This window comes from Bombus bifarius, unplaced genomic scaffold (assembly GCF_011952205.1).
Source record: "Bombus bifarius isolate JDL3187 unplaced genomic scaffold, Bbif_JDL3187 scf7180000007970, whole genome shotgun sequence".
Lineage (NCBI taxonomy): Eukaryota > Metazoa > Arthropoda > Insecta > Hymenoptera > Apidae > Bombus > Bombus bifarius.
In genome coordinates this window covers 1,250,407-1,268,015 of record NW_022884356.1, presented here as the reverse complement: position 1 = coordinate 1,268,015, position 17,609 = coordinate 1,250,407, and the positions used below count along the sequence as shown (strand labels likewise).

Sequence of the window (17,609 nt, the reverse complement as noted above, 5' to 3'; positions counted from 1 at the left end):
TATGTGCACACTTCTAACTTCAATTATACAGGGTGGTTGGTAACTGGTGGTACAAGCGGAAAGGGGGTGATTCTACGCGAAAAAAGAAGTCGAAAATATAGAATAAAAATTTCTCGTTCGAGGCTTTGTTTTCGAGAAAATCGACTTTGAATTTTGGCTCGGTACGCCTGCACTTTATCGCGTCTCGTTATAACGAATCCCACTGTATATCGTTGTCTCGATGGAAAAATTAAAAAAAGAAATTTTATTCTATATTTTCGACTTCTTTTTTCGCGTAGAACCACCCCCTTTCAGCTTGTACCGCCAATTACCAACCACCCTGTATATAATTATAATTAAATAATAATAAGAAGAAATTTAAGAGATTTGATAAAATCTCGTCTTATTTTAATACTTCCAAAATATTCAGTTTATTTTTTATTATATATAACTATAAATTACAAAACATATAACAATTACAAATATTTAGTAAGCGATGACCGTCGGTGGCGGTGAACGTATAAACTCGCTCGCGTTCGTCGGGCAATTACGAGAATTGCTCGAGACGAGTAGGTTCTCAGGTGGGCGACGTTGTTTGTTCAGAAGCAACGATAAGTAGATTGTCCGGTTCACACTGTGTCGATGTCGACCTACATGTGGTACGTGAACTCCTGCGCAACAACTATCGTGACCTACATGACCGCGAACGTGTTAACGATCACTTGTTGCGAACGGAACTAATCTTTTCTTCGCGGCGAAAACGCGGAAGAGAAGTCGGAACGTTCGTGCCTGTAATACGGAGCATACACCGCTCTTCCATCTTTATCTTCCTTGCATTTATTAGATCGTTTGGCTTGTGGTTCGCTCGAAGTTTAAATTTGCCGCGCAAATATCGCGCCTTCGATCTTGTCCCGTCGTTGATTGTCAATTATATCAGAGAAGAAGAAATTTGCTATCGTAGAAATCGAAACATTCGATGTTGGCAAGATTTATGATAAAAATATCACGCTCTATTATTCGTGCGATTTTCTTGGGCGAAAATTTGGAAAAAATACCACGAAGGTTTGCGGTAAAATTAGCATTTGAGGAAGCTTGACGTCTCCTACTTCATCCGAGAAATTTTTTAGTGCGTAAATCGTATTAACGAGGTTTATAAACGAAGAAATTGCAAGAATTCCGCTGTAAGAGATTTTTTTGAGTCGCGAAATTATGCTTCAAAGAGTCATGCTTACGAGTCTGGAATAACGAAACAAGATGGTCCCTGAAAAAATGGAAAATAAGAATAACTTGCATATGATTCCAACAATTTCGATTAAATGTACGATACGTTGGGGAGGAATTAAACTTTTATCGTAGAAGGCGCTGTTTGATATGCACCGACCTAATATTCCGCTTTAAAAGAGCACTCGAAAGTCGTCGACGAAGGAAATTTGAAATTTCAAATTAGCGGATAATAAAAGCAAGGATGAGACCTGGTTTTTATATTCGCGAAACTTGAATCCGAAACTTTGTACGATCTCGAAACTCGCGAAGGAATGCTTACCTGTTTCTCCTCTTCTTTTTTCACGAAATATCCACCTTGCGAGCAATCGAAATTTTAATAAACCTGTCTCCTGAAAATCAAATTATTTCTTTGTCGTCGTAAACGATCGTGAGAAATTCTCGCGATCCAATCGATTAGATCGATTTGGATTACGATCAAATTATACGTTGTAATTAGTCGAATAAAGATAAGTTCTAGACAAAAAATTACCTTAGCAATCGACGTTGAAATAAATTGAGAAAAAAAAAAAAAGAAATTCATATCGTTGCAATATCCTTGTAAATTATTGCCATAAATCATAATTTATCTAGGCATTGAGAGTTCCCGATGACGAACATAGTACAAACGTGGACAGAACTACGGAAAGGTTATTCAAGGGCGATTGCTCTATCTACGAGAAACGTGATTAACGAGCAATTAGAGAGCGTAGTGTCAATCGCTAAAATTAACCTTTGCCTCGATTGAAGCGGGCTATATGCATACGTAGTTACCTGTTAACGAACGATAGAAAGAAAGACTCGATCTCGTCAGCCTAATCAGTTCATGGCCATTAGCCTGAGAAGTGGAAGCAACGCGGCTGTTCGATAATGCACGCCTCTGCGGTCTTCGACTGACACTCTAGCCACTCTAGAACAGTCTAGAACCTCTTTTTTCGTTCTTTTCATGCCTTATCTTTCACAGATTTTTCATATTTCGTTATTAATTTAAAACAGCGATATATATTTTAATAAATAGACTTACATATATATATATATACACATAATAAATAATTATCGAATATTACATATTACTTATATTATAAATACATAGAAAATGATGAAGACATTTATACAAAAAAATGAGAATACATTTATATTCAAAGAAGAAGATATACACACAATTATCCTTAAAATTAATGTTAAAATATGAAAGTTAATATGAATTACAAATATAGCGTGGAATAAATTACACGGGTAGATTATGAATATATAAATTATAGCGTAGAAATATATTCTACACGTTCCTGCGTCTCTCTGCGTAAACAATCATAAAGTAGCACGAGGAAAATAAAACTTTGCTGTGAAATTTGAGTATTTGGACACGAAGGACGATCTTTCAGGTCACGTGTATATGTATGTATGTAAGTGTGTGTTTACGTATGCATGTTTGTATCTGGAAGTTATTACGTGGCAACCTTCGATGCTCGAGCTTAAATTCGAGCCATTCGCGTAAAGTCCAGTGGAAGGTCAACCTTCCAGGCGAAATATGGAAAGTGAATCAAGTACGGCTGGAGGAAACGAGTTGGCGAGATGCGCTTACGTAACACAAATTATTGCCAGCCAGCTCGACGTTGTGTGCATCGCTCAGGGAACCAATTTCCCTCGAGTTTAACCACGCTTCGGACAGATTCTTATACAAGGCGTTTTCAATGTTTCCCATCGAACTACGTTTCAAGGAAGAAGAAATTTTATGGAATCGAGACATCGGAAATTCGTCAACGTTTACGTTTAGTAAAGTACGAACCCGGCGGAGAAGATTGAAAAAACGTAGAGGGATTAAGCTATCGTTACAAGTTTTTTTTTTTATTTAATTGTTTACATTCACAATTTGTCGAGTTTGGACATTTGGTAGAATTTTTTAGCTGTTAGATTATCATGTGGGTGGCTACCGCCAGTGGGATACCGTCTTCGTGTTTGTTAGGTTGTGTCCTTTGCGAGGTCTGCTGGATGCTTCCTTTTCAGTCTTCTATCCATGTTTCAGGTGTTGATCGTTTCCACAGGCTAGCCGGTTTGGGTGTGTTCCTATTCTTTCTTCGTATTAGGTGATCCCATAAGTTCGTGCCGTTTTTCGAGCGGTTGTATATGTTATTTTTTTTAAACACCTACGAATCGTTGTCTTAGGTATTTTCAGAACATTCGACATCTCTTGAACCGTCAAACTTCGTGATTTTTCAACAAGATCCCGAATTTTATCTTCGTCTGTCTGAGCAGGACGCCCGGAGCGTTTCTCGTCTTCTAAACAGAAATTCCCAGCTCTAAAACGTTGCAACCACTTCCTACAGGTGCGAGATGAAAGCGCATTTTCTCCGTAAACAGCAGATATGTTTTTCGTGGCAATTGTTACAGAACTTCCTTTCCGAAATTCATATAACACGAGATGTCGAAAATGGATACGCATTTCACCCGTGATTTTTTACCGTTAGAAGTCACTGTGTTCGCTATATTACGATCTTATACCCACGAAAATCTGCTCTAGCCTGTTCTCGATCAGCTAAGCTCAAGTGCATTGGTCCCTTATCGCCGTATGTTTCTAAATCGACACATGAAATTTATGCGCAAAAGTCGACACAAACTTATGGGATGACCTAATATTTTCCTGCGTGTCTTCTAATTTCCTCTTTGACCGTTGGTACTCCCAGGTCCTTCCGTATATCCTCGTTTCTAACGTACCATGGGGTGTTTACTATTGTTCTAAGAATTTTAGCTTGCATTGTTTCTATTTTGGTTACATGGCTGATTGCTGCTGTCCCCCATAGTGATATTCCATACGTCCAGATTGGTTTTATGATCGTTTTGTATATTTTTCATTTATTGTCTATGCTTAATTTGGATTTTCCACTTGTTAGCCAATGCATTTGTCTCCTTGTTGCCTGTATTTTGTCTATTATCGATTTAGCATGCTGTTTCCATGTGAGTTGTATTTCTAGGTGGAGTCCTAGGTATTTGACTTGCCTTGTTTGCGGTTCAATAGGATGTTTGGTGGTGTCTGTTCGTTACAAGTGACATTAAAATTATCTTTCACGATAAATTATCTCGACTAACGTCACGTAAATATAGATGGAGCAAATATAGTTGACCTTTCGTATTCTATAGCGCCAAGTCTCTTTTTTAACAATAAATTTCTTCGAGTAATTATTAATATCCGCACGACCATCCAATTTTTCATCATCGAGTAGATAGCTTTTTCAGCGAGTTATTGGTATTTGTACGGCTATCCGATTTTCCACCACTGAAAACATTGGATTAAAATAAGAACAAACAACCCGTGATAACCATGCACGTACCGATATCCAATGGATGGGACGAATGAAATTGCACATTCTAATTAACGGCCAATGTCGTCTTGTTGGGAAACGAGAGCTTGTTAATTAATCAATTTCGAAATAGTAACAATAACGACCTAGCAACAAATATGGCAACTGGCAAACTTTATAAAGGGAAGCGTGAAGCGGAATTGAGAGCTTTCAACAAATAGGGAGAACAAAGAAGAACGAGCAGAAACGAGATATACCAAAACACTGACACGTAGAAGATATACAGTGCGTCAGTTATTCACCGACTACTGTCAGAAAATTCGGAGAGGAGTTTTTCAAAAAAATGCTGCCCCGATACGAAGTTTAATCTTGCAGAGTATTTTATCTTCTTTGGGGGGCTGAGGTCAATTCGTACAAAAATAAGGCACGTTTTTGTGAATTATTTGTGACGACACGGTTAAAATCTCTTTATTAAAACCAATAGTACATTAAAGTGTGACATTCGAAGAATATTGCATAAAATTTTCACGAAGAAATATTAAAAAATACGGCAATGGCAGCGATTATTCGGACGTGTCTCGGAAAAAATCAAAGTTCATTCGTTAGGTAACAGTTTTCCCTGGGTAAAGCTGGGAGGGTTTTTCGAAATTTCAATTTTTCACTTTTTTGGAACACTTTGAAGGGAAAATTAGCCGCAAATTTTCGCAAAATCGGCACGTCCGAATAATTGCTGCCATTGCCGTATTTTTTAATATTTCTTCGTGAAAATTTTATGCAATATTCTTCGAATGTCACACTTTAATGTACTATTGGTTTTAATAAAGAGATTTTAACCGTGTCGTCACAAATAATTCACAAAAACGTGCCTTATTTTTGTACGAATTAACCTTAGGCCCCCTTAAAGTCATTGCGATCTGATCATCCGTTTTCCTCGATTTTCTCGTCGTATGCGCGTCGCAACGAGATAATTAAGGAAAGTTTGACCAGCAAAATCCACCAGGGAGTCACACATCGACAGGCTCATCCATATTCCTATTAATAAACTTTCGCGCTTTCGAATATCGGATACAGAAAATTGACTGTTTCCTACTAATCTATGCGATGTGTATACCAAATAAAAATTATGTTAGGTCGCCTCAAAAGTTTCTTTTGCTTTATAATAATAGACGCAGGACATTCTTTTAGAATAGAAGAAAATTTATTTTGATTTGTATGATCGATTTTGTTCTATCGGAACAATAGCGTTAAAGTAATATCACACGTTTTATTAAATGCAAAATTTATTTAGAACGGAATAACTATTTTACGTATAATATAACAACTTGAAATATTAACGAACAGCGCCCTATTCTCTTGTACTTGTCAAACAGGAATGAATTTGTTTTATTGCACATTCATTCGTTCGACACATACGCGATGCGCTCGTTTCATGGCGTTTTTCTTTTGTTTTCTTCTCTTTCGTTCCTCGCTCGTACGATGCACATGTACATACATCTATTTTCTGACAAATACAATCACAAAAGACGAAATGTAACAAATATAATAAATAGAACAAAATGGATCGTACATAATCCAATAGAATAATATAAAACTATTATTTCCTTGTAAAAGAAACTTTCGGAACAACCTAATAGATAACACGCGTATCACGTAATCGGATAAACATAATTGAACGATGGATTAAGATTTAGTTTCAGGGTATAAACTAAGATAAAAAAAAAAATGTACGAAGCAGCCACATACACAAAATCATTGCAATAGGCATAAGTGTCATAATACAAATAAACGAATATAAATACGATACAATAACAATTAATCAATTTCGCTTTCTCTTTTCAACCAGCAACAATATTTATGCTAAAGTTAGCGTCTAGATATTTAGCAGAGGTTTCATGATGAGTAATCCTCTTTGAATGCTACGAAACGCGATGAAAAACGCTACGAATGTTTCCAACAATCTAATTAAATACGTACAACGCTTTTTCCTTAATTCTACTTGTAGATTACGCTGCCGCGGTTGGGGCACAGAAAAGTTGGAATCACGTTGCATAACACGATCCCGCTGGATCGAGTATTTTTCCTGTGAAATATGTATAGGAGAAACGTACAACTACCAACTAGAGACGCTCCGATCAGCTGATTGTTTGCGTTCACTCTATAAACGAAGTAGAACGGACCGCCGAGCTCGTTTCCCGTAATTGACGTTCGAAAATCAAATTTAATCGCGCTCGAATTAATAAACGCCCACAGAGCCGTGTACCGTGAACGAGAGTACGTAGAACGCGATTAACGGCCGGGTTTTTTGGTCTAGAAACGAAGTGGCACGGACCGTTTGCGGAAGCGTTCTCTCGTTTCTCCATCGTTGCGCCTCTCATTATCATCCACCTTCTCCATATCGATAACGTTCCTAGTTACAACGCGTTTCGTGTTTCTCATGTTCCACTATATCTCTGATGATTCATTCATATATATATATGTATATATACACGGTGATCCCCTGGCTGTGTGTAGTTAACTCAAACGCAGTACTGGCAATCGCGTCGAGGATCGTATACTCTCGTTTTCATCTTACGTACACGTACGTACTGTTGTCGATAAGTAGACTGCGGATTTTTCTGTGCTTTTGCGAAATTTAAATTAAAAAAAAAAAAAAATAATAATAATACACGCGTATTTGTGGCGTAGAAAAATATACAAATTATTCAAAGCGACGATGAAAGTTACGACGAGCTTAGATAAAGAAACAAGTTTATAGTCGAGTTCTACTTCTTTCGTCGTATTCGTAAAAATTTCAATTTGCGTAAACATGCGCAGTTTATTCGTGTTGCTGTGTCTAATAAGTATAATTAATGGTATACTTCGATGCGGATACTCTATGGCAAAAAAAGTAGGAGAGGAGATTTAAAGTTTATTGTGTCCAAGAATACAGTTTTAGGTACATATTCGCAATAAACGGTGAATTTTATGGCTAAAAAAAATAGCTGCACGGAAACTGTGAAGATATTTTGTCAAATATCGCGCAAGCGTACCGGCAATGTTAAATCTGTTAAATCTGTGCTAACTTTATCGTATGCTTGTTTACGATCGAATTATTTTCCTCTTAAGCCGTGCAGCTATTTCTCGTCCATAAATATAAATTTATGTTAATATTAAAAACGCTTTTAAATCGGATTGTCTTTCTTTAAATCATCGAGCTATGAAATTTCATCTACGAGCCAGATTTAAGTCGAATTATCTCTTCTTGAACCGTGAGGCTATTAAATTTAGTTTATTTTATAACTTTCGGATCAATGTTGAAGCTATTTTTATATCGAATTATCTTTTCTCAAACCATCGAGCTATTCAATTCCGTCTATAAACAGCTTATAAATTAATATCAATCTAAATTAATATTAACCTTGCAATCGATATCCAAGCTACTTTTATATCGAATTATCATCGAGCTATTGAACTTGATTATATCGTCTTTGAGTTAATTTGTCAAGAGGACGTGTCATGTACGTACATAGCTAAGTACACAACCAACGACGATTGCCAGTTTCTCGCAGTGTCTCGGTTCAGGAACTTGTACACGCGGTATCATTCATTCAATCGTGCCACTTGACAAGGTCGTGCTGTTTGACACGATCCGGAATCTCGGTCCTTCTTAAACATCTGTCACAATGAATTACAGTGGAATTACTCCGACCAGCCAGATATCGTTGTACTACATACGTCTCAATCGCTACATTGTTACGCAGTAACAAGATTACACAATAGCGACAATAAGGAGTAGTACGTGACACGGCATTTAATCGTCATCCTCGTCATCTCTAATGTAAGAAAGCCCCAGGAGGCTTTGTGCATTCGAAAAGGAACGTTTGACCGTTCAATTTAGGAGGAGAGAGCGGCAGGCACTCGAGGGTGACATAAATTAGTCCTTTTTCAATATCGCAATTCGAAAGAAAAAGAAGTTGACCAGCTTCGAATAGAAAATTGGGGACGAAAGTTTGCAAAGATAACGATTAATCGCTTTGTAGATTTCTTTAGGAGCGTTCACAGACGATCCATATTATCGTTAACATTTGGGCAACGATCAAGTTGGCAACTAAGTGATCGCGGATCTCGTCGATACCACTTAATAGCAAAATCCGCAGTCACTTAGTTGCCAGCCCAATAATATCGTCGAAATTTTCAACGTTTTGTCGACGATATACAAGGTGTGCGGAAGTTTAGCGTTGAAACTTTGCCACTATTCTATAAGTAGAAATAAAACTGAAAAAGAAGTACGAAACGTAGAGCTTCGTTTATCGATACAAAGATGGTATGGATGTGCCATGCAAATTATCGTTGGATCGATATTATCGTTAACATTTGGGCAACGATCAAGTTGGCAACTAAGTGATTGCGGATCTCGTCAATGCCACTTAATAGCAAAATCCGCAGTCACTTAGTTGCCAGCCCAATAATATCGTCGAAATTTTCAACATTTTGTCGACGATATACAAGGTGTGCGGAAGTTTAGCGTTGAAACTTTGCCACTATTCTATAAGTAGAAATAAAACTGAAAAAGAAGTACGGAACGTAGAGTTTCGTTTATCGATACAAAGATGGTATGGATATGTCATGGAATTTATCGTTAGATCGATATTATCGTTAACATTTGGGCAACGATCAAGTTGGCAACTAAGTGATTGCGGATCTTGTCGATACCACTTAATAGCAAAATCCGCAGTCACTTAGTTGCCAGCCCAATAATATCGTCGAAATTTTCAACATTTTGTCGACGATATACGAGGTGTGCGGAAGTTTAGCGCTCAAACTTTGCCACTGTATTCTATAAGTAGAATAAAACTGAAAAAGAAGTACGGAACGTAGAGCTTCGTTTATCGATACAAAGATGGTATGGATGCGCCATGCAAATTATCGTTGGATCGATATTATCGTTAATATTTGGGCAACGATCAAGTTGGCAACTAAGTGATTGCGGATCTTGTCGATACCACTTAATAGCAAAATCCGCAGTCACTTAGTTGCCAGCCCAATAATATCGTCGAAATTCCCAACGTTTTGTCGACGATATACAAGGTGTGCGGAAGTTTAGCGTTCAAACTTTGCCACTGTATTCTATAAGTAGAAATAAAACTGAAAAAGAAGTACGGAACGTAGAGCTTCGTTTATCGATACAAAGATGGTATGGATGTGCCATGGAATTTATCGTTGGATCGATTTTCTCTTATTTCTTCATATGCGATTTTCATTCGAGTGATTAATTTACGAACGAGGCGAACAGAACGAAAGTGAAACGATACATGGCGCGTTTGTCGTTGTACGATCGTGCACATACAGCGAACATATGTGCCTCGTATCAGTATCTACTACGAACGTTTATCTTGTTTTATCTTGTATTAAATTTAGAGGAAGAGTGTACATTGTACGTTTCTCGCAGTCCATAATTTCGTTGTAACTTATTAATCAAACGCTTATGCACTTTCTGCCGCGTGACATTTCGCTCTTATTTCTACTTATAGAACACACTGGCAAAGTTTCAACGTTAAACCTCTGGATATCCCGTATATTGATCCTCTGGAAGGTGTTCTACGCACGATAACGTTTTGAGAACGTTAAATATTAACGATAATATTGACGATGATATCGATCGGCTGAACGCTCGTTTAGAGTTATTTTTCGAAGAATTTCAATGTTATTTCGAGGATTTCGATTGTACGCGTTTTAAGTAGATACAGTTACAAAATTGCACGCTTTAAAGTTTGATGATTTTATCACTCTTCCTTTGAGCACTAAATATTTCTAATCGTTATTTCATTGTTCAAATTTATTACGGTAAACGTTAATTTATGTATTATTTTTGTATTTATGTATTATTTAATGGAAGCGATTAATTTCTTACTCTTTGGTTCGGTTTTAACATAACTGAATTCATTAATACAAAAGTTTCTGTTACTTTAGCTACGCAAAACACTGAGTCACTTTTGTATCCTGGCTCGATGCTTCGCGTGGACCAAGAAAATCCACTATTTCGCGACCATGACACATAGAAGAGGTATTTTTTGGTAGGATCGTCGATGCTGACGGACCTTGGTGCGTAGCGAGTTAACGGTACGCCATACCAAAAAAGGTCTTTATCCTCTGCCTTTTCTTTTCGTATAAATAAATTCGACAATTCTTATATTTCTTAAAAGAAAAAAAAAAGATAGAGAGAAGAAGGAAAGAGAAGGTCCACTCTTTCGTAGAAGGAAAGGAACCAAGCGTAAGAATCCTGTCTTTATGCCTTCTCATGAATCATCGAAACAGGGCAAGGCTTATTGTAATATCGAGTTGGCAACTAAGTGACTGCGGATTTTGTCATTAGATGGTATTGACAAAATCCGCAATCGCTTAGTTGCCGATACTTGCACGCTCTACTAACGGTGATTCACTATCTAACAACGTGTAAAGAAAATACGCTAACGTTGGAACACTTTGGTTATTTTGTCTTACGTGCCACGAGCTATCCTACGCGTATTAAGCGAACAACCGAAAATGTAACTTTAAACGTAATAAAGGCGAAACGTTCGCATCGTGAACATTAATTCAGTTCTTTGCTGTTAAAGTATCCATAAGCTTTTTATCAGTTGGCAAATTTGAAACAGGCTTACGTTACGTTAGCATCGTTATTACTAACAATACCACGTCTTAATTACCTTGTTATTAATATTAATGCAATTAATATGTTATTTTACATTTATATTAATCGATATAACAACACTGTGTACTGATTACATTAGTACTGTTATTAATAATAACACCGATGCAATGTAAACCGGTATAGCAATATTATCGTTAATTCTTTTAATTCGAGAAATTTCGTCGAACAATTTCTGTAAACGATTCTTTCGTCTATTCATTTTAATCAACGTCTATTAATTCCGATATAATTTAGAAACCGCCACTCAGCGTGCAGCTTCGAGATCAACGCCGAGTTCCTCCATCGCGTTTCATACATAAATAACTAAAACAAATAATTACGCAGCAAAATCGCGAACAAACCTGCCCCGGATTCGATCGAACTAGATAGAACGTACATATACGTCGCTCGGACTCGATGCGAACGTACAGGACGTATATACAGGGTGGTTGGTAAATGGTGGTACAAGCGGAGAGGGGGTGATTCTACGCGAAAAAAGAAGTCGAAAATATAGAATAAAATTTTTTTTATTTTTTTTTTTAACTTTTCCATCGAGACAACGATCTACAGTGAGATCCGTTATAACGAGACGCGATAAAGTGCAGGCGTACCGAGCCAAAATTCAAAGTCGATTTTCTCGAAAACAAAGCCCCGAACGAAAAATTTGTATTCTACATTTTCGACTTATTTTTTCGCGTAGAATCACCCCCTTTCCGCTTGTACCACCAGTTACCAACCATCCTGCATATACGTCGCGGACGATCGATAATGAAGAATCGATAATTATCGTTATCGCGAATAGTAATACCGTGCCTTAGCACGTTTATCAACGTATCACGATATTAAAGCGATACACCGTAGCATATACCGTTTGAATTTCGCAATCTGACATTTTTTTCTCTCTTTCGGCCGTTCCTTGTCTCTGACGTCACCAGTTGCAATTTCGATATGAACGAGTGCGAGAGTTTCGCAGGCGGAAAGGGAGCGGTTACGTGACGTTTGTTCCGGCATCTCGATTAAGGTTGGTCTAGAGCTTGGAAAATTGCGACATCGTTCGCAGAGGCTGAGACCGGGCGTCGCGTCGCGGCGCGCCGTCGTGCATCCAGGTGCAACTGGTTACAGTCAGGAGAGCATGACCGGCCAGTGCGAATAACTGTATCAGATTTTTTGTGTATCTGGACTTCTCACTTTGTCAGAAGATTTAATCGAGCCGTGCTAAACTTTCCCGCCTCGTGTACGTCTCTGCGGTCTGCCAACTTTCTGCGAGAGCTTGCTGGTTTTAACGGAGGATAGGACATTCCTTTGTTGTGAGTTGTTAGAAAATCGCTTCTTTTTTTTTCTTCATTGATTTATTCAAATGTAAATGGTACAAAGGTATTTCGGGATACCTTTTGTTAGAAAGTAATCAAGTTTCACGGCGAAGATTTCCAGTTTCTCCGTGATTCTTTCTTGACAAGCGTCTTTTCAATTTTTCCAATTAACAATTTTTCGCGAATTATATAGCTGAGTCGTTTTTTTCGTTTACTAGAACGAGAATCGACTCTTACACTTCTATGTAGGAGTTAATCTTGTCTGACATATTCGCTTACGTAAGTTTGATAATCTTTTAGGAACGATGCGCGATCTTTGTTAGAAGGAAGAACGAAATCAGTCGATGGAATTTCGTCGGAATAAATTCCTAAGAGAAGCGCATTCTTTCGCGAAGCTGTGTCCTCTCTTAATTGGTTCTCTGAACATACGTCGACAAGCATAGTTAGCTTCGAATTTAATATCGAGACGAATTACGTAACGCAATAATTGGAAAACGATATAGTAAAGAGAATTCGATACAGAAAAGTACGTGATATGAAAATTATATTTCGCCATTTAAAAATTCTATCTTCCATGGCCGAGCATTCGTGATTCAGCGATCTCCCCGGTTCTTCAAATTCTTTGCTTCGTGTTTCCGACGGTGAGTCACGCCGCAGCGGATTGAGCAACCGATTACTCACTTAAGTATCCGATTTTCTGGATGACGAGGTAGCCGCGGTTGTTCAGCCGACCGCGAATCTCCTTCCACAGCCAGATAACGCATCGACTTTCCCGTCGATCGAAGTTTATTTTTCGATCTGATCGATTGTGTTTATCACGGCGAAGAATGTGATACTATTAGATTGCTGCACACGTTCTTCCCACTCGAGTAAATACATCTCTTCCAGAGATTCAATTTTTTACGCGTAAACACCTGAAGCGCAATTAAAATTCCAATGAAGAGGCAGACGAGAGGGAAAGCCGCGATAGATCGATTTTCCTTGATCTTCTAATCTTTGCGCTTCGTAAATCCTATCGTTCGACGACCAGCAACGTACTTACATAATTTCCAACTGTTAGATCGAAAGATACAAAGATTATTTGGAAATAGCTGATAAATGTCTACCGAGTTTCATAACAAATCGATGGTACGCACAGTGTTACGACGATCGGTATTTTTAGAATGTTCGAGAAACCGGCGAAGATACGCGTACAGTTAAGGTGAAAATGAAGCAGAAGTAGAGAAAACGCTGATATAAAGCTCTTTTCGGGATCGTTCTTTAACGTCGACGATACAAACCTGCATAAACCTGAACTCGTTGCAAATCATTGCACGCATGTGCCATCGTATTTCACCGCACGACTATCTCTTTCTACAGAGATAGAACTTGCAGAGCGATCAAATAGCTTGATACTTCCACGTATTTTGTATATTTTGAAAAATATTGTCAAATATACAGGGTGGTTGGTAACTGGTGGTACAAGCGGAAAGGGGGTGATTCTACGCGAAAAAAGAAGTCGAAAATATGGAATACAAATTTTTCGTTCGAGGCTTTGTTTTCGAGAAAATCGACTTTGAATTTTGGCTCGGTACGCCTGCACTTTATCGCGTCTCGTTATAACGGATCTCACTGCAGATCGTTGTCTCGATGGAAAAATTAAAAAAAGAAATTTGTATTTTATATTTTCGACTTCCTTTTTCGCGTAGAATCACCCCCTTTCCGCTTGTACCACCAGTTACCAACCACCCTGTATAAATTCTCTGTATCTCTCGCGAAACTTGACATCGATTCGTGCACGTTTTATTGACGATGTTATCTAAACCATCCGTACGGTTGATAATCGTCTTAGTCCACGAAACTTATCTCGTTTTAATCATTTTGAAGAGTGCGTTATCACGGATCGTGGTAACACCGATGATCATCTCCGGCAGTCAGAGAACGTTTGATCGTTATCAGCGGAGTTTTCAGTTTGTGGTCGATTAAAAAAGCTGCTGGTACTCGGTACGCGTTAACATCAGCTCTAAATCAATCGCTGGAGCACGTTGGTCGAGTGCGAACGTTCGAGCGGCACTCAATCCACGTCGACGCCTGATATTTCCGCGTATCCACGTGACTAATGGACCATTGTCCTGACAAGTACAACGAGAGGGCACCGAGTCAAAATTCACCGACAGAGATCCACGAAACGTGGCGGACAATTTAAACAATCGACCAGGACAAATAGAATTTTCAACGAGCTCCTCCGTGTGCCCTATACCTGTTAAACATAATCGTTTCGCGTCGTTAGCTTGGACAGAAGACTATAGAAGACTATACAGAATATACTGAGAGAATAAAAGATCAAGTTGTTTCATCTCCCACCTTCGTTCTTTCCGGTTTCCAAGCTTAATGGTCATCCCCATCATGGCGATTCAAGGAAGCAGTCGAGCGGATATTCCGCGATGATTACCGATATCTTAAGCCGCGTACTCGTTACCAAACGTGTTTATAATTATCGCCTTATCCACGTAACGCCTTATAATTATCCTACGATCATCTCGCGAACAGTGCCCGCCACAACTCGACGAACAGCTCTGCAGATCTACGAACTTATTTCGTACGCAAACGGCGACAGACTGGTCGTAAGACTGCCCCGTAATCTTGGAAAACAGGGTTGGCGTTTCCTGAAGATTACTTTTCACCGAGTAATGCAATAGCAGTGTGCTTGGCAACTAAGTGACTGCGGATTTTGGCATTACCACCTAATGACAAAATCCGCAGTCACTTAGTTGCCAAGCCAATGATATCGTCGAAATTCCCAACGTTTTATCGACGATATACGAGGTGTGCGGAAGTTTAGCGTTCAAACTTTGCCACTGTATTCTATAAGTAGAAATAAAACTGAAAAAGAAGTACGGAACGTAGAGCTTCGTTTATCGATACAAAGGTGGTATGCATGTGCCATGCAATTTATCGTTGGATCGATATTATCGTTAACATTTGGGCAAGGATCAAGTTGGCAACTAAGTGATTGCGGATTTTCCTATTAGGTGGTATCGACAAGATCCGCAATCACTTAGTTGCCAACCCAATAATATCGTCGAAATTCCCAACGTTTTGTCGACGATATACGAGGTGTGCGGAAGTTTAGCGTTCAAACTTTGCCACTGTATTCTGTAAGTAGAAATAAAACTGAAAAAAAAGTACGGAACGTAGAGCTGCGTTTATCGATACAAAGGTGGTATGGATGTGCCATGCAATTTATCGTTGGATCGATATTATCGTTAACATTTGGGCAACGATCAAGTTGGCAACTAAGTGATTGGAGATCTCGCCAATACCACTTAATAGCAAAATCCGCAGTCACTTAATTGCCAGCCCAATAATATCGTCGAAATTCTCAACGTTTTATCGACGATATACAAGGTATGCGGAAGTTTAGCGTTCAAACTTTGCCACTGTATTCTATAAGTAGAAATAAAACTAAAAAAGAAGTACGGAACGTAGAGCTGCGTTTATCGATACAAATGTGGTATGGATGTGCCATGGAATTTATCGTTGGATCGATATTATCGTTAACATTTGGGCAAGGATCAAGTTGGCAACTAAATGATTGCGGATCTTGCCAATGCCACTTAATAGCAAAATCCGCAGTCACTTAATTGCCAGCCCAATAATATCGTCGAAATTCCCAACGTTTTGTCGACGATATACAAGGTGTGCGGAAGTTTAGCGTTCAAACTTTGCCACTGTATTCTATAAGTAGAAATAAAACTGAAAAAGAAGTACGGAACGTAGAGCTGCGTTTATCGATACAAAGGTGGTATGGATGTGCTATGCAATTTATCGTTGGATCGATATTATCGTTAACATTTGGGCAAGGATAAAGTTGGCAACTAAGTGATTGCAGATCTTGTCGATACCACTTAATAGCAAAATCCGCAGTCACTTAGTTGCCAACCCAATAATCTTGCACTGGACTTTTTAGCTTGAGCGAAGGATTTCACGAATTTCTAGAATTATTACGGTGTCCATCGTTGTACCCAAGTACGGTGTATTCCGGCGTAATTTTTCACGAAAGTATTCGCCAACTGTGTACAGAGGCGACGATTGGTTTAATGAATTGTTGGCGAACCGAAGCTGGCACACGCCTCTGTTTCGCGATGGTTATTGCAATGGTTGTTGGTGCTTCGATCGACTGATTTTTCCAACTCTGTTTCAGGCACACGCAGATGACGCGATGACGCTGCATTGGTGGATGCACTGGTTCTGGGTTACCGCTCAATTTCTCGGTACGTTCTGAATAATCTTTAAAATCAAGGACATCTGGCTACTTGGTTTTCTTACTTCTTTCACGCGTTCCCAGACATTTAGTTCAACTCGTTCAGCAACTGAGCCGAAATTCAAATTCGTCTACGAATTCTAGTTCATGTTCCAGCATTTACGATCTAAATAGAAGTGGCGTGAAACGCCGTACGCGTGCAATTACGATAGACGTTTATGTCGAGAGAGGAAAATCTTGCCAAGGATTCTCGCAACTACATATTCGCTTGCTTCTCTCCATCGTTCGGAAATTGTCCGAACGTGGCAATAATTTTTCACGAACAAAAAGCCTTCGTATTATGTAACGGAGTTTTCACGGTAATAGCAGTATAAATAATGTTAGTAATAACAACAATACCAGTAGAGATAATAATAATATAATCTTTCGTTCTGTAGTTGAAATTCGCGTTCAAATAATTAAATTAAAGAAGCGATTCTCGTGTAACGAGGACAAAAGCGAGTGATGTTTGTTCATTTTTGTTTCTTTTTGGACTAACTATTTACCGATTACGTGGCGCTAGACCTTCTTCGATGTAATTTCTTTATTTCAGTTCTTCTTATTGTTCATTGTATATCATCCTAGTCTCGTGAGACCATCTTTGACGATGTAATCGTCGTTGGCGTGCAGTATGGTATCGTAACTGTCAGAATGCAAAAGTTAAGACATTTTTTTTTAAATTGCAGCGACCTTGAAATCTTCTCCGAACGTGACGTTACGATTATTAAACGAACACCTCCGTCTTTTGTTACATACTCTTCTAGCTAATATACGGACGTTTTCAAAACGCTAGAAACTTGTGCCTCTCGCACCAT

At 38.6% G+C, this 17,609-nt stretch overlaps 1 protein-coding gene across 7 annotated transcripts in view; it reads left to right on the top strand.

Moving 5' to 3' along the window:
* Positions 1-17,609, top strand: part of LOC117211529 — a 50,161-nt gene that overhangs the window by 27,933 nt on the left and 4,619 nt on the right. For 5 of the 7 annotated variants that reach the window (XM_033455532.1, XM_033455523.1, XM_033455541.1 and 2 more), the window contains exon 2: positions 16,696-16,765. In XM_033455532.1, coding sequence (XP_033311423.1) covers positions 16,714-16,765 — 52 coding nt within the window. In that variant the 5' untranslated portion in view covers positions 16,696-16,713. Of the gene's footprint in view, positions 1-7,054; positions 7,114-12,274; positions 12,507-16,695; positions 16,766-17,609 lie in introns of those variants that run through there. The other 2 variants (XM_033455550.1, XM_033455560.1) reach the window with 2 other exon arrangements.